This window comes from Sus scrofa, chromosome 9, assembly GCF_000003025.6.
Source record: "Sus scrofa isolate TJ Tabasco breed Duroc chromosome 9, Sscrofa11.1, whole genome shotgun sequence".
Taxonomy (NCBI): domain Eukaryota; kingdom Metazoa; phylum Chordata; class Mammalia; order Artiodactyla; family Suidae; genus Sus; species Sus scrofa.
In genome coordinates, this window is record NC_010451.4 from 6,443,653 (window position 1) to 6,465,477 (window position 21,825).

Below are 21,825 nucleotides of genomic sequence, written 5' to 3' on the forward strand. Positions count from 1 at the left end.
TGGGAAAGATGATCCACCCGCCTATTTCTGGAGGCCTCCTCAGGGCCTGGGAACCCTAGCCTCTGCCCAGTCTCCTGGGCGCCAGTGCTCTTCCCATGAAAAAGGGGCTCCTGAAGCCAGAGAGAAGCCAAGGACCCAGGCTGCACCAGCTGCCTCCCTGCTGAGTCCGGACTGGGTTCAGCAGCCCTGGCCTCGGGCGTCTCCTTACATTTTGTTCCTTTCAGGTGAGCGTGGAGACGCAGCGAAGGTGCAGGGAGCGATCCCAGCTCCAGCACTGATTGGCCATGGGATCCTGGAGGAATTTCTGCCTCCATCAGGACTCCCGTTCCAGGACTGGAGGGGACTCCATGTCCTTGGGTCTTTCTTGGGGCTCCATGCCTCTGGCTGGGAGAAGCAATTCCTCAAAGCCAGAGGCTGGAGAGGGGACAAAGCCGTGATACCAGCAGATCTGTTCCCAGGGGCTCTCCCCCTGCGGGCCTCGTTGTCCCAGACAGTATCTTCTCTTCCAGCCACTGTAAATGCTCAGGAGCCTCCAGGGAGAGAGGTAGGCAGGATATGTAGGGAGATGCTGTTTTTCACAGTAATGGTAGATGGCAGAATGACTCCTGGTTTTCTTTTTCTTTTCTTTTCTTTTCTTTCTTTCTTTTTTCTTTTTTTTTGATCATTTTAGGGCCACACTTGAGGCATGGTGGAGGTTCCCAGGCTAGGAGTCAAATCAGAGCTGTAGCCACCAGCCTACACCACAGCCACAACAATGCAAGATCCAAGCTGCATCTGTGACCTACACCACAGCTCACGCCAACGCCGGATCCTTAACCCACTGAGTGAGGCCAGGGATTGAACCCATATCCTCATGGATACTATTGGGTTCATTAACCACTGAGTCACGACGGGAACTCTGACTCCCGATTTTCTTACCCTGGAGAGCTTTTGGGAGGCCAGTCTCATTGGAAGGGGGCAGAAGAACCTGTCTTGAAGCTGTGTTGGCCTTCCAGGCACTTTGGTTTTTTGAGATGCTGCTTTTTTCACCTCCCTCTTTGCCCTCCCCCCAAGCCCGGGCACAGTTTGTCTTCCTTTCTGGTCCACAGGAGGGATCTTTGGAGAAAGCAGGATTCTGGGTGAGGGGAGTTCTTTATTTGGCTGGCAACCTGAAGGGCTAGGGTAGTAAGAATGGGGCTGAATTAATGAGCCAGAGCAGGATGGAGGTCCTGGGGGTGAGTCTAACCTCCTGTGCCCACCTCAGAGCTGGACATCTCTTAAATCCTGGCTCTCGGGACCCTGAACTCTGGCCACTCCAGGGGAGTAAGCCTGCCATCCCAGAGATCAGGCTGTGGGAAAGCTCTTCCCAAGGCTGCCGGCTGGGCTGGCCACTTCTCCTGTTACCGCTGAGTGGGCGCCAAGCCCAGAGCCAGGTTATTTATGGCCCTCACCTCCAAGGCCGGGGAGGTAAGGGCCAAAGCTAGTGTTTATAAACATGGGGTCACCCAAGTCTGAGAGTTCCAGGGAGAGAGGGTCTGGGGAGCGGGCAGGGCTGGACCCTGAGGATACAGAAGGGAACACTCTGTATGTGAGCCAAGCTTACTAAAGGGAGGAGGGGTAAAGAGAAGAGCAGCCGCTGGGAGCCCACGCAGATGCTGGACTGTGCCTGACCCAACGGGTTGGCCATATGCAAATTGCATGCAAATCAACAAGTGCACCAGAGGTGCCCTCTGCGCGGGCGGGACCCTCGGAGTCACCTCGGCCTAGCGGTCTAGAGGCCCAGGGGAAGGAGAGACCCCAGCTCACAAGTCCCTTCCTCCAGTCTGGCTCGGAGACAAGGAGGGGCCAGGAGAAAGACCCCGCCGTGCGTGGGAAGGGGTCTGCTCCCTCCAGGCCTGTGTCTGTGCTTGGGGAAGAGCGGGGTCGGGTTACAGCCGCGGGCCTATAGTTAGCAGGGGACTTTTTTGATCCTCCAGACACCGGGGTCAGGGCACAGAGCAGCGCCCGCGCGGGATTTAGCCCCAGCCGCCAGGAACCTTCGGTGCTCCTTCCCGCTCTCGGCCTCCAGGTGGGTCCCCGGCCCCCTGTCCCCTCTGCTCTTCTAGCGGAGCCAAATTACCAAAGTTTTATCACTCTCTAGCAGAAGGCACCGGGCACCGGGCACCAGGGCACCCTAGAGGTGGGGAAAATAAACCCCCAAGCCCCGCCCACTCGCGTAGCCCCGCCCTTGGCCCCGCCCACGCCCCATGAACTCTCTTGCTGGCAGCCCAGGGACCTCAAGTCCCCGCCGCCGCCGGTCCTCCCCTCATCCGGCTCTCACTCTCAAGTCTCCCCAGGAATGATGCTGGCCGCTCTGCTGATCATCCTCAGCTGCACCGGTCTCCACACCTTCAGGACTCCAAACCCCGAGGCAGGTAACTGGGGGACCATCTCTGCCTCCAAGGGAAAAGTTGGGGCCCGACTCCTCAGAGATCCCTCCCAGGATCTTCTCTGGGATGCCTGTTTCCTCTTCATCCTCTTCCTCTCAGGAAGCTCCATCGCTGCAGGGATCCCTCAGTCCCCATTCCACCTCCCAGCACCCGCCCATCCACCCGCTGGTCCTCCTGTGATCCTCCTTCCTTCCTGCCCCCTCCCTAGGGACCCCCTCCACCTTCCTCCTCTCACTTCCCTTCTCCCAGCACTGCCTGGTCACCTGTGTTCTGCCCTCCTGCAGCCCTCCCAGACCAGGGCCTGACCTCCTCCCCACCGTCTCCTCAGAGTCGGAGAGCTGACGCCGACTCGGTGTGGTGTCTGAGCACCTGTGTGATGGGCATGGGGTCAGGTCACTGGAGGGTGGCCAGACATTTGTACCTCGCGTGCATGCTGAGTCTCGGAGCCGAACAGTGCCTGGGAGTCATCTGGCCCCATGTCCCAGCCAGTGATGGACCTCTCTAGTGGTGAAGTGACCCTCTTAGGTGGTGTACCAGTGCGGGCCCGTCTGCTGTCCTTACAGTAGCCCTGTGAGTTTCCAGGTAGCCTCCATTTATGGGCGGAAAAGCTGAAGCCCAGGAAAGTGAAGAGACTTGCCCAGTAGGCGGTGAAGCCAGGCTTTGAACCCATGTCTATCTGACTCCAGTGCCTGTTAATTAAACCCTATGAGCTCTTGCCACATTTTATACCCAAGATATTTGGGCATAGAAATGAGATTCTGGGGCGTTCCCGTCGTGGCTCAGTGGTGAACGAATCTGACTAGGAACCATGAGGTGGTGGGTTCGGTCCCTGGCCTCGCTCAGTGGGTTAAGGATCTGGTGTTGCCATGAGCTGTGGTGTAGGTCACAGACGCAGCTCAGATCCTGTGTTGCTGTGGCTGTGGTATATAGGGCAGCGGCTACAGCTCCGATTCAACCCCTAGCCTGGGAACCTCCATATGCCACGGGAGCGACCCTAGAAAAGACAAAAAAAAGAAAAGAAAAAAAGAAATGAGATTCTGTGTTTGTGAACTGACCTGCCACCAGGACCTCTGTCCAGTACTCTGAGTGTACACGCTTGCTGTGTGTCCCTTCTCTTCCTTAGCTCCAGAGGCCCGGAATGTTTCCCTCCTGAGCCTGGCTCCAGACACCTTCGATGATGCCTACGTGGGCTGCTCCGAGTTGATGGAGGAGAAGGCGGCCCCTCTGCTGGAGGAGGAGATGGCCCGCCACCCCCAGCTGCGCGAGTCCTGGGGGACAGCCCAGAAGGCCTGGGAGCGCAGGCGCCCGGGGCTCAGCCTGCCTCCCGGCTTCCAAGCCCAGCACGGGATTGCCATCATGGTCTACACCAACTCCTCCAACACCTTGTACCGGGAGCTGAACCGGGCCGTGCGCACGCTCGGCGACTCCCGGGAGTCCTACATGACTCGCTTCCCCTTCAAGGCCCTGCATTTCTACCTGACCCGGGGCCTGCAGCTGCTGCAGAGCAGTGGGGGCTGCAGCAGGGGCCCCGGGGAGACGGTGTTCCGAGGCGTGAGCAGCCTTCGCTTTGCACCCAAGGGGCTGGGGGACTCTGTCCGCTTCGGCCAGTTTGCCTCCAGCTCCAAGGATGAGGCGGTAGCCCGCCGATTTGGTACTGCCACCTTCTTCTCTCTGAGGACTTGCTTTGGGGCCCCGATCGAGGCCCTGTCTGTCTTTCCGGACGAGCGCGAGGTGCTGATCCTCCCCCATGAAGTCTTCTTCGTCACCAATTTCTCCCAGCACGGAGCCCAGAACCTAGTGACGCTCTCCAGCGGGAATCAGCTGTGCAGCTACTTTAACTGTGCCTACCTGGGTGGTAAGCCGGGAAGCACGACTGGCGGGAGGCCCCTGGTTTATTTTGGTCCCCAGGGCCTTCCAGAGACCACCTGCTTAATGGGGACCTTGAGGGCAAAAGTTAGCTGGAGTTATTTTTCTCTGCGACTTAGGTTCTGCCAGCTTGGAGAAGTTTTGTGTTTTCTGGATCTGTGCATATTCTCAGATGATTTTTTTTTAAAATTTTTAATTTTTGTCTTTTTTTTTTTTTTTTACGACCGCACCCACGGCCTATGGAGGTTCCCAGGCTAGGGGTCCAATCGGAGCTGTAGCCGCTGGCCTACGCCACAGCCACAGCCACGCCAGATCCGAGCCGCGTCTGCGACCTACGCCACAGCTCATGGCAACGCCAGATCCTTAACCCATGCGCGAGGCCAGGGATCGAACCCATAGCCCTGTGGATTCGTTTCCGCTGCGCCACTCCCTCAGATGATTTTTTAAATGTTCTCAAAAGGTTCTTTCTTCTACATAATCTAATAGACCGAAAGGACCTGGTGAAGGAGGGCAGGAAGCAGACAGCCGTGAGAGGAGCGGCTGCGCTGGCTCTGGCGAGGCCCTGGGTGTAAAGGGGCCGCCGGGACACATAAGCACTAGTCCCAAGTGCTGGGGCGGTGGGAGCAGGGCTGGCGAGACCGCCTGGGAAGGTTTCCTGGACGGAGGAGGAGAAGGGAAGTCAGAAGTTTGCATTTAGGAGAAGGGCAGGTGGCGTGAGAGGGGGACGGGAGCTTGGGTGTGGGGGTCTGTCTGCGCGGAGAGCTCACTGTGCTGTCTGTCTGCTGCAGAGAAGAAGAGGCTGGGGTGTGAGCCGGTGCCGCGTGAGTCTCCCTCCTGCACCCCCCCCCCCCGCCTGCCCTCCCTCCCCCGCTGCTTTGACACCCCCCTCCACCTGCTGGCCCTTCACTTCACCGCCTCTTCTTTTTCTCTAGCCCGAGGGCAGGCCAGCTCGCTCTTCAAGGGGGCCTTCCCTCTGCTCGTGGCCTCCTGGGGGTTTCAGCTCTTAGGAGCTGGGCTCTGAAGGTTCCATGCCTGCCGCTTCGGAGTCCTGGAAACTGGGGAGCTTTATATGAAGAAGGGGGCCTTCCAAGAGCCTGGGGAAGCAGGAGCGTTTTGGAGCCAGACCTAGCAGCCATCTCCCAACCAGGATGGTGGGGGCTCTGAGGCCGTGGTAGGATGGAGGGAGCTCCCTGTGTGGTGGGGACTCCCTGGGACAAATGAAGGCAGTGCTGTGATGGCCACTCAATTAAACAATGTCACAGTGTGGTGACATCGAATGTCATGATTGGTTTATTCCCTGAGACCAGAGCATCTGCCTTGCTCTGGCCTTATGGGACTCGGGGTGACATCTCAGTCACTTTTGGACACGGTCCCAGGTGCAGACCCCTCTCCCAGATGCTTCAGCAGACAGAGGTTCCTCACCGCAGCCCTTTGGGCAGGAAGGAGGCCGGGTGGCTTCCTCAGCCGTTGGTCAGAGGAGGAACGCATAGGCCAAGGAAGAGACCCCTCCTTAAGGGGGAAGAGGTGGTGCTGAAACCAGGACCTCGGCCTCCTGGTCTAGAACCCTTTCCTCCAAGGATCTAAAGGACCTCAAAGTAAGATTCTAAACCCAGGATCTCTGGGAGCCCAGAGCAGCTAATTCCCTCTGTTCTGCTCCCACGAGGGTTCCTTTCGGGGTTGGGGATCTCAAAACATCAAGAGATAGAGATTCTCGCACACTCTGGCAGCATCTGGCCTCCAGAACAGACTTTATTGAGGCAAGGAAATATGGGCTCCTACCAGGAGACCCCAGCCACTCACCACCCAGGCTGCTCTCCTCAGCAGGGACCCTTTCCCTGCATCAGGACCCCTCCTTGGCTCCCAGCTCGTCTGCCTTGGCCAGGTCCCCAGCCTGCTCTGATTCCTGCTCCCTGTGCACCAGCACTCGAGCTGGGGAGGCAGGGCCAGACTCTCCAGAAGCCGGACGCCTAGCCCCTCCAGCATCCTGAAGCCCCATTTCTGAGGTCACCTGGGTCCCTACAACCCCTGGCACTGTCAGCTCCGGGGTCTCAGGGATGGGGGGGCCCAGGTTCTGGAAGCTGTTGCGCACTCTGGTGATGTAGCGACTGAGGATGCTGGCACCATCGGGTGGCTGGCGCATCCCTCCTTCCGCCAGCGCCCGGTGCACGCCCGCCACCTCGCTTTGCAGTCGAGACACCGTCTTGGTCAGCTCGGTCAGTCTGTTGCCCAGATCTGGGGGGGGGGATTGGTGTTGGGGGGGGTCTCCAGGCAACGAGCCCACCTGTACCACGTCCACCCTCAGCACAGCCCCAGGGACAGCATGCTGGGGCAGGGGGTGGGGGGGAGGTCCTGGGAAGGGGCAGTGGAGGAAGCGAAGGACTGGTTAGGGGCTGCGGGTCCAGGTGGGCAGGCTGAGTCCAGGGCACATGACTCAGCAGGGCTGAGTTTAGAAGACACCAGGAAGGAAGGTCTTGCGGGCGGGAGAAGGGTCAGGAGCGACAGGACGGGGAGTTCTCTGAGGGACAGAGATCTGGACATCCGCCCTGTCAGCCCCTCCCCGGCACACCTGTCAGGCTCGTGACACCCCCACCCCCAGCCCAGCCCAGCTCAGACGCCACCTCTCCTTCTCCAGCGTCTGGGACTCACTCCGTCTGCCCTCCCACAAGCCTGCCTAAGTTATGCGCTCTTTCTGGCCTTTCGGCTCCCGCTGCGATGTGTGTCTTTTTCTAAGCACTTTGCGCCTGGTAGAGACGGTGTCTCTTCCTCCCCGACTGCTTCGCTTCCCGCCTGCGCCTGATCTACTCGGCCCCCTCCCTCCAAGTCAGGACTGTGACAGGTGGGGCGAGGAGCTGCGGCTGAACGCCTGGCCTGGCTGACGGGTGACGGGTGGATGACGCGGGGTGGGGGCGGGGGGGGGGCGTAATGAACGAGGAATGCGCCCGCCAGGCGGGGAGGGCTGCACAGCGGCGGCAAGCGGGCGGAAGGAGCTCCCACTGGCTGGAGGGGAGCTGAGATTGTGGAGGGTGTGGCTTCCGAGGGCAGGTCGGAGGGGCCACAGGCTGGGGGAGGTGGGCGAGGCCGCGGTCCCAGCTGGGCAAGGGACGGGGGTGAAGAGGGCTCCGGACTAACCTTTGCGACGGCTCTCCTCGAACTCGCGCCGGGCGGTCTCGATGTAGCGCTGTACCAGCGCCTTGAGGACGCGAAGGCGGTAGGATCCGGGCTCGCCCTCCCCGGACCCTGGCCCCGCCCCGGGATTGGCCTGGGGAGGGCGACAGGGTGGTGAGAGCGTGGCGCATGCCAGCCCTGCTCTAGCCCTCGAGGCCCCTTGCCCGCCCCAGGCAGTAAAGGGCGGAGGCAAAGCCACGGACCCTTCTGTCCCCTAAGGCCACCCACTAGACCCTGGCGCGATGCAGGAAGGTGGCCTGGGTGGAGGCGAAGCTGTAGGAGAACCAGGGTGGGAGGCGGGAAGCGGGGAGCGGGCAGAGAGATGCTGAGCAGGGCAGAGTCCAGCTCCCTCTTGCCACCAACCAGCCTTGGTTTTCTTGAGTTCCTGCAGCTTAACCGCCCCCCAACTCCTTCAGATTCTGCAGAGGGGAGCTGAGGGGATGCAGAGGCACCGCTCATGCATCTCAGAGGGAAATCATGGTGCAAGTCAGAGTGACTGGTCCCGGGCGCCATTTTAGGCCTCCGGACAGTGCCACAGAGGCAGGTGGGGCCCCTGGGGCCGATGATGGAGAGAGAGAGCAGAGGTGAGGAAGGCAGAGTGCTTCTCGCACTCTGCTCTTAAATATTTTAAATATTTTAAGAGCAATATTTTAAATATTTTAAGAGCAATATTTAAAAGGAAAGGCAAGACTGACAGAGATGGGATGGCAGAAGCATGAGACTGATGAAGGGTCCTTTTAGCTGCAGAGAGTATAAAGCGTGTTTCTTGTATAAAATGAGGAATGAGAACTTTGGGAAAGCCACTTCCTAAGGAGGCGGGGAGGAGGCCCTGATTAGATCACCTAAGAGCAGGCCAGGGGCCGGTGGGGGCAGCTGGGGGGGCCTCAGCACGGGGCAGGGAGGGCTGGGTCTGAGACCTCTAGCTGGGATCTGGCAGAATGCAGTGACTCTGACATCCAGGACCCAGCACAGGCCCAGAGAACTGAACACAGCCTTTATGCCACAGCCACAGCAACGCGGGATCCTTAACCCACTGAGGAAGGCCAGGGATCGAACCTGCCTCTTCATGGATACTAGTTGGGTTTGTAACCCACTGAGCCACAATGGGAACTGCTTTAACGTGTTATTTTGAAAAATATTCAACCATATCTGTGGCCCATTTTAGGGCAAAAAGCTCTGCCTGGAGCTTCTGGGGTCGTGGTGGCTTGGGAGGAGGGTGGCATGGAGGGCTGTTTAGGCTGGTGACAGAGGACTGGAGATTTAGGGAGTGCTCAGAGCCGGGAAGAGGGACAGGCCAGCCCTATGAGGGAACAGGCACTGGGAGCAGGCTTTCTGGGAACACCCCTGGACAGACAGGCGAGCCAAGGATGTTCAGACAAACGGATGGTACAGACAGCAGAGAGGGCCCGAGAGCAGGTGCTACTCACGAAGGTGGGGACTGGGGGATGGTCTGGCCTCTTGGCTTTGCAGCAGGAGCAGCAACAGCAAATGAACCGGAAGATCCGCCTGAGAAGTTCAGAGGGGAGGGTTATCAGGGGACGGGCCTGGGCGAGCAGGGCAGGGCCTGGGGAAGGTGCCGAGCGCTCGGGGTGGGAGTGGGGCGAAGGCTCTGAGGTCACCACCTGAGAAGGTAGAAGACGGCCTTGGGGGACGGCAGGATGTTGAAGGGCACGGGGAGCGTCAGGCCCTCTCGGAAGTAGGACAAGTAGAGCTTGGAGCGAGCGAACTTCCACTCCACGTCAGCAGCGTCCTGGGGGCCAAGAGGCAGGGGCCGTGCAAGGGCCACCTTGGCACCTGGCATCCCGCCCGCTCCCTCTGCCCCGTTTCCCCCAGGCCTCCCACCTCTTCCTCTCCAGTGTGCCCGCCGCTCCCTCGGCCCCCCCTTCTTATCCGCATCCCCCCTCACCCCCCCCTTCCTCTGCGTCATCTTTTCATCCCCCCCCAGCCCATCCTCCAGCCGCCTCTTCCCCGCCTGCTTCTCTGCCGCAGGTGCTCCCTCCCAGCCCCAAGGCGGGAAGAGCACTAGGCTCGTATCCGGAGGAACGAAGCGCATCACTGAAAGCTCCGGGTCACAGATGAAGAAGATGAGCCCTGGAGAGGACAGCTTGGCCCCAGTCACAGAACAAGGCGGCAGCGGCGGCGGCCGAGCCGGAAGCCGAGCACCTGCCCTCGGTGCCGCCTCCCCCGCCCCGGCCCGGGGGCTCGGCTCCCACACCTCGATCTTCTGGAAGGAGCCGGTGATCATGGCGATGAGCATGTTGAGCAGCACGACGACCATGACGATGGTGAAGGTGCCGTAGAGCGCGCGGCCCACGAACTCGGGCACCGGAAACTGGGGCATGTCGACCACGCTGCGCTCCTCCATGCCCAACATGGTCCAGAACAGAAACTGGAAGGTCTCGTTGAACCTGGCCCAAGAGGAGGGTGTCGCGTGGGGACCCGCCCCGCCTCACGGCTGGAGGCCCTCTGCTTCCACGAAGCCCTGGGGACCCCTCGCTGTTTCTGGGCTGAACACCCAGCAGGGCCAGGAACAGGTGCTAAGGCTGCAGGCGCACAAGATGACCTGGCCCTGTCCTCCAGGCCCTGGTGTTCTGGGGCGGGGCTGGGGTGAGATGGACACTCCCCACACCGCGAGTCCTAAACTGCGCCCAGTGCCATGAAGGGGCAGCACAGATGCCAGGGCCTGGCCTGGCCTGGCCTGGGCAGTGGGGACGCGTCTTTGACGCACATTCGAGCTGAGCTCTGAAGGCGGCAGGAACCAACCAGGGAAAGGGAGGGTGTGGGGTGTCCCCAGGGCAGGGGCGTTTGGGGCGTTTGAGGACGTGGCAGAATCCATCCCAGCTCATCGCAGAGGGCAAAGGACAGGGAGGCTTGTGAGAGGGAAGCAGGACCAGCCAGGCTCTGCAGGGCCTTGTGGGGTAAAAACAAGCCTCTCCGTGGAGGGAGCCCTAGGAAGCTATGAAGAGTCCTAAGCAGGGGGTGACACCCGAATGACATGTTGGCTGGTGTGAGGGGAGTGGAAGAGAAGCCAGTGAGAGAGGGGGGCCCAGGGACAGCCGAGAGCCTGACGCCACGGTCTGGGTGAGAAAGGGCCACAGCAGCGGCCGCTCTGTGCTCCCTCTTCCAGGAAGCCCTCCCTGAGCTCCCTTCTCTACCCACAGTGAAGCATGCACGTCTGTCAGTTACAGACCCAGTACATACTCATGAATCTGCCTTATTCCCTGCAACTCGGGGCCAGCCCAGGCCTAAGTGACCACCTCACCCTCTCCCTCTGCAGCTGGTCTCTGGCTCTGGTCCCTCTCTTGTCATTCCATCCTCTATACTGCGTGCAAAGTGGGGTTGGTTTTTGTTTTTTTTTTTGTCTTTTTAGGGCCACAGCTGCAGCATATGGAGGTTCCCAGGCTTGGGGTCAAATCAGAGCTACAGCTGCCAGGCTACAGCAATGCCAGATCTGAGCTGCGTCTGCGACCTCCACCACACCTTACGACAATGCCAGATCCTTAACCCACTGATCAAGGCCAGGGATCAAACCGGCAACCTCATGGTTCCTAGTCGGATTCGTTAACCACTGCACCATGACGGGAACTCCAAGGTGTTCTTTCTAAATGATGATCTGATGGTCTGTACTTCTGCTTGTCAAACATTAAATGCGCCGAACCCTCAGTCCAGATGCCCGCCGTGCAGCCTATCTGAGGTTTAACTGCGAAAGCATTTGCCTGAATTAGCTTTCAGCTGTGAATGAGCAGGAGGGCGCAGCCTGCCCATGCCGCTGTGGAGAGACCGATCCCACCAGGACCCGTGAAGCAGGCTGGAAGGTGCAGTCACTGGCCCTGGCACAAAGAGGCAGGGTTTAAACTGCATCAGGCAAGTTCCTCGGCCTACTGAAGGCAGGCTGTGGACAAGGCTTCTTGATAAGAAGATGGGTCTGAATAAAACCTCCATTTACACGGGAATTGTTAGAAAGCCTTTCCCACCCTCCGCGGGCCGAGCACGGGTCCTCCTGCATCATGGATAAAACCATCTTGCAGGTGCACTCGTGAAGAATTCAGGATTCAGTGAATGCTGGGAGGCCGCCCGGAGCCTGCTGGCCTGCTGGAGAATGCCGGGCCTCTCAGCAGGGCCTTCACGAGCTCTGTGAGCCCTCTCCCCTCCCCAGCCTCCTCTCGCAAAATTCCCTCCATCACCAGCTATGGGAGAAGTCGTGGGATTCTCCAAACATAGCTCCCTTTGGTCCACGCCCCCTTTCTGCCCAGAATGCCCTGCGCCCTCCTGAGGTCCACCACCCTTGCCGGTGGGGTCCAGGTTTCCCTCCTCTAGAAAGTCTTCCCTCACCGTCAAGACTGAGGAAGGGGCTTTCCCCCTGGGTACCCTCCCCATCAGCCCTCCTTCCCCACAGCACCCATCATCCCCAGCTTATCTGTGCATGTGGCTGTCTTCTCAGGGGCCTGGGTCTGGGCTCCCAGTGCCGGGGGCAGGGCCTTCTACAAAGGTGTCAGGAAATGGGTGTGAACTTGACAGCAGTGAAGGAATGACTATGAAACTGGGCGAATATACAAAGCGAGTGAATGAGCGAACGATGAATGAGTGAGTGAATAAACAAACACAAGGATTAACGATTGGCGTTCCCGCTGTGCTGCAATGGGATCAGCAGCATCCCCGGAGTGCTGGGATGCAGGTTTGATCCCCAGCCCAGCACAGCGGGTCAAGGATCTGGCGTTGCCATAGCCGCAGCGTAGGTCACAACTGCAGCACCTGCTGCAGGGTGGCCAAACAAACAAACAAAAAAAAAAAGAATTAATTGGAGTTCCCGTCATGGTGCAGAGGAAATAAATCCAACTAGGAACCATGAGGACACAGGTTGGATCCCTGGCGTTGCTCAGTGGGTTAAGGATCTGGTGTTGCCATGAGCTGTGGTGTAGGTCGCAGTCACGGGCTCAGATCCTGTGTTGCTGGGGCTGTGGCGTAGCCCGGCAGCTGTAGCTCCGATTGGACCCCTAACCTGGGAACCTCCATATGCTGTAGACGTGGCCCTAAAAAAAAAGAATTAATTACTGACCATATTTCAGGAGAGCTGAGCATCAAAAAGAATTTTGACTGTAATGGATTATTATATTTTAAAAATCTTTAAATCCATAGTGATACTTGAAAAGAAGAGGGGAGAGGAAAGCCCTTTTTAACAGAAGAATGCCAGCTAAGAAATGGAGAAGGAATGATGGCAGTGGAAAAACACCATGTTGGAGCCACCACTGTCACAACCGACTCAGGTAAAAATCAGCTGTGGATGCAAAGCCACTGGGGGAAGGGCTGCAAGGAAGTGGCAATTTCAGCCTCTCTCTCTGTCACCACAGGGACCCCTGGTACCTTTACAATGGAGAGGTTTGCCAGCCCAGTGGGTCCCACCAGTGGGCCAAACTGACATTCTGCACCTTCCACTGGGATGCGATGGAAACACATCCTCAGGTAGGGTGTGTTCTTGCCAAGACTGCCTAACTGGAATCCGATCTTGCGGGAAGGGCCAGATAAGTCCCAGCCGTGGGACACTCTAACAGGATGACTTGGTCTGCGCTCTTCAAAAAAGATCATTTGGAGTTCCCGTCGTGGCTCAGTGGTTAACGAATCTGACTAGGAACCATGAGGTTGCGGGTTCAATCCCTGGCCTTGCTCAGTGGGTTAAGGATTCGGCATTGCCGTGAGCTGTGGTGTAGGTTGCAGTTGCCGCTCGGATCCCGAGTTGCTGTGGCTCTGGCATAGGCCGCTGGCTACAGCTCCGATTCGACCCCTAGCCTGGGAACCTCCATATGCCATGGGAGTGGCCCTAGAAAAAGGCAAAAAGACAAAAAAAAAAAAAGGATCATTTGTCGTGAAAGACAAAGTAGAAGGAGTGTTCTGGGTTAAAGGTGGTTGAAGAGATGCGACAACGAAATGCAGACTGGATTTCAGGTTTTTATAAAACTAGAGACTGGGAGTTTTCAGTGTGGCGCAAGCCGTGGATTAAGAATCTGACTGCAGCGGCTCGGGTGGCTGCTGGGGCCCAGGCTGGATCCCTGGCCCGGTGCGGTGGGTTAAAGATCTGGTATTGCCACAGCCGTGACAGCTGTGGCTCAGCTTCAATCCCTGGCCCAGGAACTTCCATATGCTCTGGGTGTGGCCATAAAAACAAACCAACCAACCTGGAGAGGCTGTTTTGGGGCAGCTGGGGAAACTGGAATAAGGACCATATAGTCGAGTTCCCTTGTGGTGCAGTGGGTTAAGGATCCAGTGTTGTCATCGCAGCGGCTTGGGTTCGGCTATGATTCGGGTTCAGTCCTTGGCCCGAACTTCCACATGCCACAGGCTCAGCCAAAAAAGATGAAAAATAGACTGTAGAGTAAGTCATATCTTGGAATCGATACTACATTTTTGAGTGTGACAAAGATTTTGTGGTTATGCTCTTAGGAGACATAGAACAATGCAGGAGTGAAGTGTCCTGAATGTTTGCAACTTATTTGTAAGTGTCTCGGGGGAAAAAATGAGAATAAAGAGAGCAAGAGATGAAGCAAAATGTGGCCACACATTGACAAGTGCTGAGCCCAGGTGAAGGGTTTGAGGGTGTCCGCTGTGCTGTTAACTTTTCCTTCGAATTGACATTTTTCAAAATTAAACTTTTGGGAGAAAGTGACTGATGCATGAATAAATGAACAGATGCACGGGTGGGAATCCGTGAGGGAGTGATTGGCCAAACCAGAGAATTAATTCATGAGGGGATCACTGAGCCCCAGGCCGCAGCCCCAGGCCCCGTCCTGCCGCCCGGCCTCCGCCCCGCGTACTTGCCCAGCCGCTCCGTCTCCTGGTAGGGCACGTAGATGTTGTTGAGGCCGCAGAGGAAGGCCGTCAGGATGATCATGAGAATGAACATGAACCTGGGGGGGGGGGGTGGGGGAGGGTGAGAGCAGCTCTCCACCCTGGGAGACGGCAGGCCCCGGGGAGACGGATGGGGGTGACGGCTCCCAGGCGCTCATGCTACTGGCCCAGGACCCAGACTCCTTCTCACTGAGAAGAGAGAAGTCGGGTGGGAAAGGAGAAGGGATTTGAAGGGCGCTGAAGCAGGAGCTCTCCCTCCAGATAAAGGATTCTGGCTTGAAAGCTGGGGCTGTGGCACTGGGAGGAGGGCGATGGGCCAGTCCTGCTGGGCGGAGGGTGAGCTGGCCTGCAGCGGGGAGGGCCTGGAGCGTCTCGGGGTGGGTGGCGGAGCGGGGTGGAGGGGCTCGTCTCCGCGCTGAGCTGAGCTGAGCTGACGTTGTTGACGGACGTCACCAGGGCGTCTCCCACCAAGGGCACCCGCCCCACTCCCACGCCAGGCCGGGGATCTGCAGGGAAGCAGCCCCTGAGGACGGGCTCCGACCAGGCTGGGAGGCCAGTGTGCCAGAAATGGAGACGATCATTACCAGGAAAACCAGAAAATGCCACGAGGCCCCAGAGCAGCTGTGCGGTGGGAACCACTCAGAGGGACCCCTGCGTCCCGCGCCTGCCCAGGGGCGGGAGAACGAGCCCCCGAGAGGGCCGCGGAGTCAGCGAGAGCACCGGGGCTGGCAGGCCCGCCAGGGGCTCTTCCTGCTACCTTGGCTGCTGATCTCTGGGGCCACGCGCCTCCTTGAGAATTAGAGGCGCGTATGAAGCCACGGGCGAGGAGTGGGGTCCGCGGGCAGGGGGCGCCCCCGCGGGGCGGTACCCACCGGATCATGTCGTCGATCATCCTGCCGATGGAAATCTGCAGGGTGCCCAGCGACTCGTGGGCTGGCAGGATGTAGGCCAGGCGGGTGAAGCTGAGCATGCTGGTGACGGCGAAGAGCACCTCGGCCAAGAACTGGGGGTCCTCCGTGCGCCACTCGCGCCGCTCTGTGCCGGTGGAACGGGGGGCTGAGGCCGGGAGCAGGAGGAGCGGGGCGGGGGGCCGGGTTCAGGGCTGAGCCCGGGGCACTCACCGGCCGTGGTGAAGTAGCGGCAGGCGGCCCCGTCTGGCGCGTCCTTGCAGTGCACGTGGGCCAGCCCGGCCAGGAGGAGGCGCAGAGCGAAGGCCGCCAGGTACAGGGACAGGATGACCATGTCCAGGAAGTTCCACCAGTCCAGGAGGTAACTGCGCAGGCCCTCGATCCACACTTCCTTGCACTCGAACCACAGGAAGCCTGCAGGAGGGGGTGCCGGGCCAGGCTGAGCCGGAACCTCCTCCTTCCAGGGCCGAGCTGGGGTGCGCGGACCCCTGGGGCAGGTGGACACGATCCATGGGGTCGGGGAACTAACCCAGCCCAGGCGTCGAGTTGATAAAGGGCAGACAGGTAATCTGCTCAAGTACCAAGTGATCTTGGGTGAAAATAAAAACATCCCCCGGCTGGTGGAGACGCAGCCAATGTGAGGCTGGCCTGCCCCAGTCATCCCGGTCAGCCGAGAAACTCAGCGTGAGCAGCGCCTGCAGAGGCCGGTTATTGGAAAGAAATGACTCAAATCGGTTGCTCCCTGCCTTCCATCAAACCAACACTGGACAAATATTTAAAGAATGTAGATTGGGGGTTCCCGTCATGGCTCAGCGGAAATGAATCGGATTAGCAACCATGAGGACGCAGGTTCGATCCCTGGCCTTGCTCAGTGGGTTAAGGATCTGGCATTGCCGTGAGCTGTGGTGTAGGTCGCAGACACAGCTTGGATCTGGTATGGCTGTGGCTGTGGTGTAGGCCAGCGCCTGCAGCTTTGATTTGTCCCCTAGTCTGGGAATCTCCGTATGATGAAGGTAGAGGCCCCCCCCCCCGCAAAAAGGACTATTGAAAGGACTGCAGATTTGAAGGGGCTCCAGATGGTCAACCCGCTCCTTATCAGCCCAGGGCCCAGCGCCAGACCTGTGGAGGGAGGGGCCTGGAAGCTGGACCCCGTTATCCAGGCGACCCTGCCGTATCATACCCTTCCCTGCTCCCTGGACGCCAGCATGTGCTTCTTCCCCCACGGTTCTGTCCACCTAGAAAGCCCTGCTGCAGCCTTTGGAGGCAGCTCACTCTCGTGGCCCAGGTCAAATCCTGCCGCCTCTGTGCCCCTCCCCCAGCCAGGGGGAGTGGGCTCTCCCTTCCTTCAGGCCTCTGTCCTGCCGTCATGGTGTGGCACCGCAGGCTGTCTCTTCCTGGGTCCCCCTGCTCTCCCCTGAACTTTGAGCCCCTAAAAGGGCAGGGACCATGGCTAAGTCACCTCCTTGTCCCGAGGGCCCGGAACAAGGCCCGGTAGTCACTATTAAGTAAGCAGCCACTGAGCTCCCGTGTACCAGTGGGATCCTGGGTGAAGGAGGCACCCACAGCGCTTGCCTCCCCGGGTCCATAACCCAATGAGAGAGGCAGGCAAGTGGCCGAGTGTAACAGCCAGGGTGGTGAACGCTAAGGCGGAGGAGGGCGGGGACAGAGGCCTCGTGGAGGGTTTAGGACTGGAACTTGACCCTGACTTGGGGCCAAGGGAAGCTTGCCTTCTCACAGAAAGTGACATTTAGGCTGAGACCTGCGGAGAGGTGGGAGCTGGCAGGGGAAGGGGCCGCGTGGAAGGGGAGAGGGCTGTGCGGGAAGAGCGTGCACAGGCCTGGTGACATGCCGAGCCTGGCGCGTGGGAGCTGGCTCCCTTCCCAGGCAGCAGAGTGCCTGGTGAGGTGGGTGGAGGCCCAGAGATACATGTTGAACAGGCGGAAGGAACCCTCTCCATCTGGGTGTTCTTAAGGCTCTGCTCACAGGAGGGCAGAGGCAAGTGTTTACTGTGTGAAGAAATAAGCTGGTTTCTTTTTGTTTGTTTCTTCTTTCTTTTAATGGCTGCACCCCTGCCATATGGAAATCCCCAGGCCAGGAGCTGAAACTGTGCCTCCGCAGGGACCCCAGACTCTGCAGTCGGATTCTTTCTTCTTTTCTTTTTAGGGTCACACCTGCAGCACATGGAGGTTCCCAGGCTAGGGGTCGAATCAGAGCTACAGCTGCTGGTATACACCCCTGCCACAGCCACGCGGGATCCAAGCCATGTCTGAGACCTACACCACAGCTCACGGCAACGCCGGATCCCCGACCCATTGAGTGAGGCCAGGGATCGAAGCTGTGTCCTCATGGATACTAGTCGGATTCGTTTCCGCCGAGCCACAACGGGAACTCCTGCCGTCAGATGCTTAACCCACTGCACCATCGCAGGAACTTGGGGGCTGTGCTCCTTAAGGCTTCTTCCCCCATGGGCAGGAGCTGTACTGGTGTCATCTCCACCTAGCACAGGTCAATAATGTTTACTAAATCATTGGACGAGAATCTTTTTCCGATCTCAAACCACTCTGGTTTTCTCTCCCAGAATTTCTTGGCCAAACTCCCTTTGGGACTCCCTGACTGGCTTGGAACAGGTGGCAAAGCCGACTGAGTCTGCTGGTGACTTGGGAGTTTGCTAAACTAGAGGTAAGTAAAGGGAAGACAGGGAGGGAGGGGCCCCGGGGGCCTCTGAGCTGACCCCCTGGAGGCTGGTAGAGCCCCGGGGATTTCTGTCAACTGCCTTTGCTGAATTGTTTGAGACTCCTTGATTCTGCTAGAGAAGGAAGGAAAACCAATGGAATGAAACTTAGGCATTGAGCACAGATAGCTTAATCATCACTGTGGCACACTGAACAGATCAAGTAAGGAGAGCATGTGTGTGCGAACACACAGAGAAAGGGGTGGGTAGATGCTAAGTAGTCACAATACACCGAGTGTACATGAGGCAGATGAGGCCCAGGATTCATCAGCTCTTAATCAGCCGCCCATGGCTGATATCTATTCTGGCCTCACCTTTGCCCAAAGGTTGCAAAGAAAAGTCACAGCTGCTCAGCGGAGGATTAGTAAGCAGCAGCTGTGCTCAGGCGTTCTTGCCCCTGTTTCGCCCATAGATCAGGTGTTAGTCCCAGGTAACTTCTGGCTCCTGCATCCCTTCATCAGACCTCATCTCTGGTCCTCATAGCACTGCTGTCAGAAGTGTAGCATTTCATAAACTATATGATTCGAGCATCTGAACTTGGTCTGTGAGTCTCCTGGTCCATGACCTTCAGGATAGATGGCCTGGGGGTGTACGTGGCTCACATTACACCCAGGTAACCTCTCGCCCGACACCATGGACCAGTGTCTTATTTGTGAGAGGATGGGACCTTCCAGAGCGGGTAGCCGCTGGTGCTGGGGTTGGGGAAGAATGGGGTCCTGGCTCAGGGGGTCTGTCCCAAGGCAAGGTCCCCGGATTAGGGGTGAAGAGGAAAGATCCCTTGGTGGGCTAGAACCTGGAGGGGTCTGGTTATATGTGCGAGGGCATTTATAGGGCGGGGCCCCCCATTGGGGTCCTTCCCTATTGTAAAGAATGGGGGGCCCTCGGGCGGGGGGCTGCCACCGTTAAAACGCCCCATGCAGGTACCTGTGACCCAAACCATGTGTAGTGAAGTCTCCCAGACGCTCCGGCTGCGGCCGCGGAAGGTACTGAGCTGCGTCTCCATGGCCAGGGACTCTCCCAGCAGGAAGATGAGGAACCACAGGTAGGAGGCCGAGTGCAGCAGGAACTTCAGCACGGGGATCTTCAGCAGGCGGCCCAGCTGGAGCGGAAGGCAGGGGAGCGGGCTCGAGTCCTGGCACCCCTCTCCCGTCCCGGGGCACGACCCCAACGCTCGGCCCCCACGAGACGCCTCCTCTCACTCACTCACTCCTTCAGACGTTCATCCAGAGGGGACTGCGTGTTAGGCCTTCCCTTTCATCTCTCTTGTTTCCTTCACAACCGTATGACGTGGCTATGATTATTCCTTTTTTTTTTTTTTTTTTTAAGGCCCCACCTGTGGCATATGGAGGTTCCCAGGCTAGGGGTTGAATCGGAGCTGCAGCCACCAGCCTACGCCAGAGCCACAGCAACACGGGATCCGAGCTGCAGCTGCAACCTACACCACTGCTCACAGCAACGCCGGATCCTGAACCCACTGAGCGAGGCCAGGGATGGAACACACAACCTCATGGTTCCTAGTTGGATTCGTTAACCACTGAGCCACGACGGGAACTCCTATTCCCATTTTTTAGCTAAGGAAGTGAGGCTCACAGAACTAAAGTCACTTTCCTGGGGGTGGGGGGAACTTCAATCACAGCCACATTAAAACGTAAGCCCGTTATCTTCTGTCCCAGCCTTGCTCTTCCTCCTGTGTCTCCATCGTAGAGGTCGATGCAGTCATGCAGCCGGGAGCCTAAAGGCATCTCTGTGTCCTCTGTCTTAGCCCCTCGCCCAGCCCATCCTTCGCCTTGCCCTCTAAAGCGCCAAACCTGTGGGAGTTCCCGCCTCGTTACAATCCCCCAGTGGCTCCCATCGCTGCTGAAGGCTCTGTGAGGCCCGGCCCTGCCTACTTCGCACCTGGGCATTAGCGGCACCGAATGCCTTGCCGTCTCTCCAATACTCTCCACTCTCCCTCCCTGGGCTGTTGGATGCGCTGTCCTGCTTCCCGGAGCCCTGCCCGCCCTACTCTTCCCACGGTTAACAGGTACCAGCCTTGCTCTTCATGAAAATCCCCAGCACCAGGCACACTTGATCAATCAATCGCTGGCTCACAGCAGTCACAGGAAATATTTGTGGAACGACAGAAAATATCTGGGTTCACAAGGGTTCCCCCAAAGAATGTGCAGGTTGGGGCAGGAGTCTCTCCCGGAGAGTAGGGGCTGCATGTGGAACTCGGGCTTTGGAGGCAGAGACCTGGTCTCTGTCCTGACTCTGCTATTTCCTGCTCCCTGGACAAAAGAGCCACTTCTGTCCCCGGTGTCTCCCTAGAACATCGAGGTGCAATACCTCCCTTTCAGGGCCACTCCGGTTACCTAACAGGAGCATTCCCCACGCGGCTGGCTCAGGGCCTGGCCTTAAACAAGGGATCCATAAATGACGGCTGTCAGTGATTTTGGTCTCCGTACCCGGGACTTCGGCGCCAGCCAGTAGCCAAGGCAGAGGAAGGGCATGGCGAGGAAGATGAGCAAGGCCACGAAGAGCTTCCAGACGATGGTGCTCCCGCGCCAGCCAGCCAGGTTCCCGCACCAGATGGAGGACAGGACTTGCTGGCAGATGGGGTGCGCTACAAACTAAGCAGAGTGGGAGTGAGCAGACGGGTGGCCGCCAGCCGCGGGGGTGGGAGGAGGGTGGGCCGGTGGGGGCACAGCCCCGGCTCTCCGGCCGTGGAGACTGCAGGTGTTTCTTTGCTCCCCAGGCCAGGCGGCTCAGAAGAGGGGCCACCCCCTTGCCGTGCGACCTTGGTCAGGCCCCACCCCTCTTGGGGCCTTGGGTTCCTGGTCTGTGATGAGACACTCAACTCCCAGATGCTCCTGGGCTCTCGGAGGCTACGTGCGTGTCTCTAAGTCAGGCAGTGGTGAGTCCAGCCCAGAGGCCGGGGTTCCCCATCTGCTTAGACATGTGGGGCCCCTGCCATGGGCTCTGGAGGAGGGAGGGCGGGGAGTGGGGTGAAGGGGGGCCACTGTGAAGGAAGGCTTTTGGTTAAGGTCCTGGTGGGCTAGGACGTCTGGGGGTGGGTGAGGAGGAGGAGAACGGGGTGGGGGAGGTTAGAAAGGGAGCATGTCTTTGGCTCAAGGGGCACCTCCAATGAGACAGGAATAAGGGAATCACTTGACACTTGTGGGTTTTTTTTGTTTTTTGTTTTTTGTTTTGTCTTTTTAGGGCCGCACCCTCGGCCTATGGGGGTTCCCAGGCTAGGGGTCTAATTAGAGCTACAGCTGCCAGCCTACACCACAGCCACAGCAATGTGGGATCTGAGCCGTGTCTGCGACCTACACCACTGCTCACGGCAACGCCGGATCCTTAACCCACTGAGCGAGGCCAGGGATCAAACTCACAACCTCAAGGTTCCTAGTCGGATTTGTTAACCACAGACCCTGATGGGAACTCCAAGACATCACTTGAAACGTCAGCCCTTGAGGGAGCCGGTCTGCTCTTGCTGGACAGAGGGAGACACGGATGTCTGACAACAGGAGGCGATTAGACCACAGCTCTACGCAGGCCGCAGGCAGAGCTGAGCGTGAGACCCAGACGTCTGGTCTGAAGGGGGTCAGGGCGGGGAGTAACGGGCCCTCCTAGAGCTGGGAAGAGATTGGGGCCTTAGACTCAGCCCCCCTCGATGTCCTAGCCTGCCCCAAGCTTCGCCAAGAGCCTTCCTTTACCATGGCTCCCCAGCCCCAACCCGCTGTCCCTGCCCCCCCCACCTCAGGACCACGCAGGCTGGGGCCCACGGGGGCCCCACAGGATCACGGGGCTACACGGGAGGCTGCTCCTCATTGAGATCCGAGCAGGTCCTGAGGCAGGAGGGGACTTGCTCAGGCCTGGGCTGCGGGACACCTGGGGGGTCGGGGCAGGGGCTCGGGGCCGGTGG

General features: G+C 58.7%; 2 protein-coding genes and 2 long non-coding RNA genes across 8 annotated transcripts in view; 3 read left to right on the top strand and 1 right to left on the bottom strand.

Annotated features, from left to right (window-relative positions):
• On the top strand, window positions 116-5,551 carry ART5 (ADP-ribosyltransferase 5). 4 transcript variants are annotated; one of them, XM_021062458.1, is made up of 6 exons: window positions 116-224; window positions 1,956-2,047; window positions 2,316-2,393; window positions 3,532-4,263; window positions 5,063-5,095; window positions 5,207-5,551. In XM_021062458.1, exons 3-6 carry the CDS (start codon window positions 2,318-2,320, stop codon window positions 5,293-5,295), a joined length of 930 nt encoding a protein of 309 aa, XP_020918117.1. In that variant the 5' UTR covers window positions 116-224; window positions 1,956-2,047; window positions 2,316-2,317; the 3' UTR covers window positions 5,296-5,551. The 4 variants fall into 4 exon arrangements, with proteins under 4 accessions (XP_020918117.1, XP_005653715.1, XP_005653716.1 ...); XM_021062457.1 differs by lacking the exon at window positions 116-224 and adding an exon at window positions 1,520-1,843; XM_005653658.3 differs by lacking the exon at window positions 116-224 and having other exon boundaries at window positions 1,517-2,047.
• Window positions 5,989-21,825, bottom strand: part of LOC100523131 (short transient receptor potential channel 2-like) — a 39,067-nt gene continuing 23,230 nt past the window's right edge. Inside the window, exons 16-25 of the mRNA XM_021062471.1 lie at window positions 20,363-20,527; window positions 18,843-19,017; window positions 15,401-15,601; window positions 15,152-15,314; window positions 14,246-14,338; window positions 9,655-9,847; window positions 9,062-9,189; window positions 8,867-8,945; window positions 7,404-7,533; window positions 5,989-6,506 (exon numbers count right to left, since the gene is read on the bottom strand). Of these exons, the coding sequence (XP_020918130.1) occupies window positions 6,115-6,506; window positions 7,404-7,533; window positions 8,867-8,945; window positions 9,062-9,189; window positions 9,655-9,847; window positions 14,246-14,338; window positions 15,152-15,314; window positions 15,401-15,601; window positions 18,843-19,017; window positions 20,363-20,527 (1,719 nt within the window). The 3' untranslated portion in view covers window positions 5,989-6,114. The remainder of the gene's footprint in view (window positions 6,507-7,403; window positions 7,534-8,866; window positions 8,946-9,061; window positions 9,190-9,654; window positions 9,848-14,245; window positions 14,339-15,151; window positions 15,315-15,400; window positions 15,602-18,842; window positions 19,018-20,362; window positions 20,528-21,825) is intronic.
• LOC106510703 lies at window positions 6,556-20,367 on the top strand. Of its 2 annotated transcripts, XR_001309393.2 has the most exons (7): window positions 6,556-7,110; window positions 12,576-12,703; window positions 12,788-12,899; window positions 17,766-17,866; window positions 18,839-18,960; window positions 19,681-19,941; window positions 20,255-20,367. It is a non-coding gene; the product is annotated as an uncharacterized LOC106510703 (long non-coding RNA). The 2 variants fall into 2 exon arrangements; XR_002335525.1 differs by lacking the exon at window positions 6,556-7,110 and having other exon boundaries at window positions 12,424-12,703.
• LOC106510706 lies at window positions 20,387-21,757 on the top strand. Its single transcript, XR_001309396.2, has 3 exons — window positions 20,387-20,515; window positions 20,653-20,811; window positions 21,329-21,757. It is a non-coding gene; the product is annotated as an uncharacterized LOC106510706 (long non-coding RNA).

Coding starts and splice junctions, on each gene's coding strand:
- ART5 (XM_021062458.1), top strand. CDS start 2,318: ATGATGCTGGCCGCTCTGCTGATCATCCTCAGCTGCACCGGTCTCCAC. Junction 4,264..5,062: donor TAACTGTGCCTACCTGGGTG/GTAAGCCGGGAA, acceptor TGTCTGCTGCAG/AGAAGAAGAGGCTGGGGTGT. Junction 5,096..5,206: donor GGGGTGTGAGCCGGTGCCGC/GTGAGTCTCCCT, acceptor CTTTTTCTCTAG/CCCGAGGGCAGGCCAGCTCG.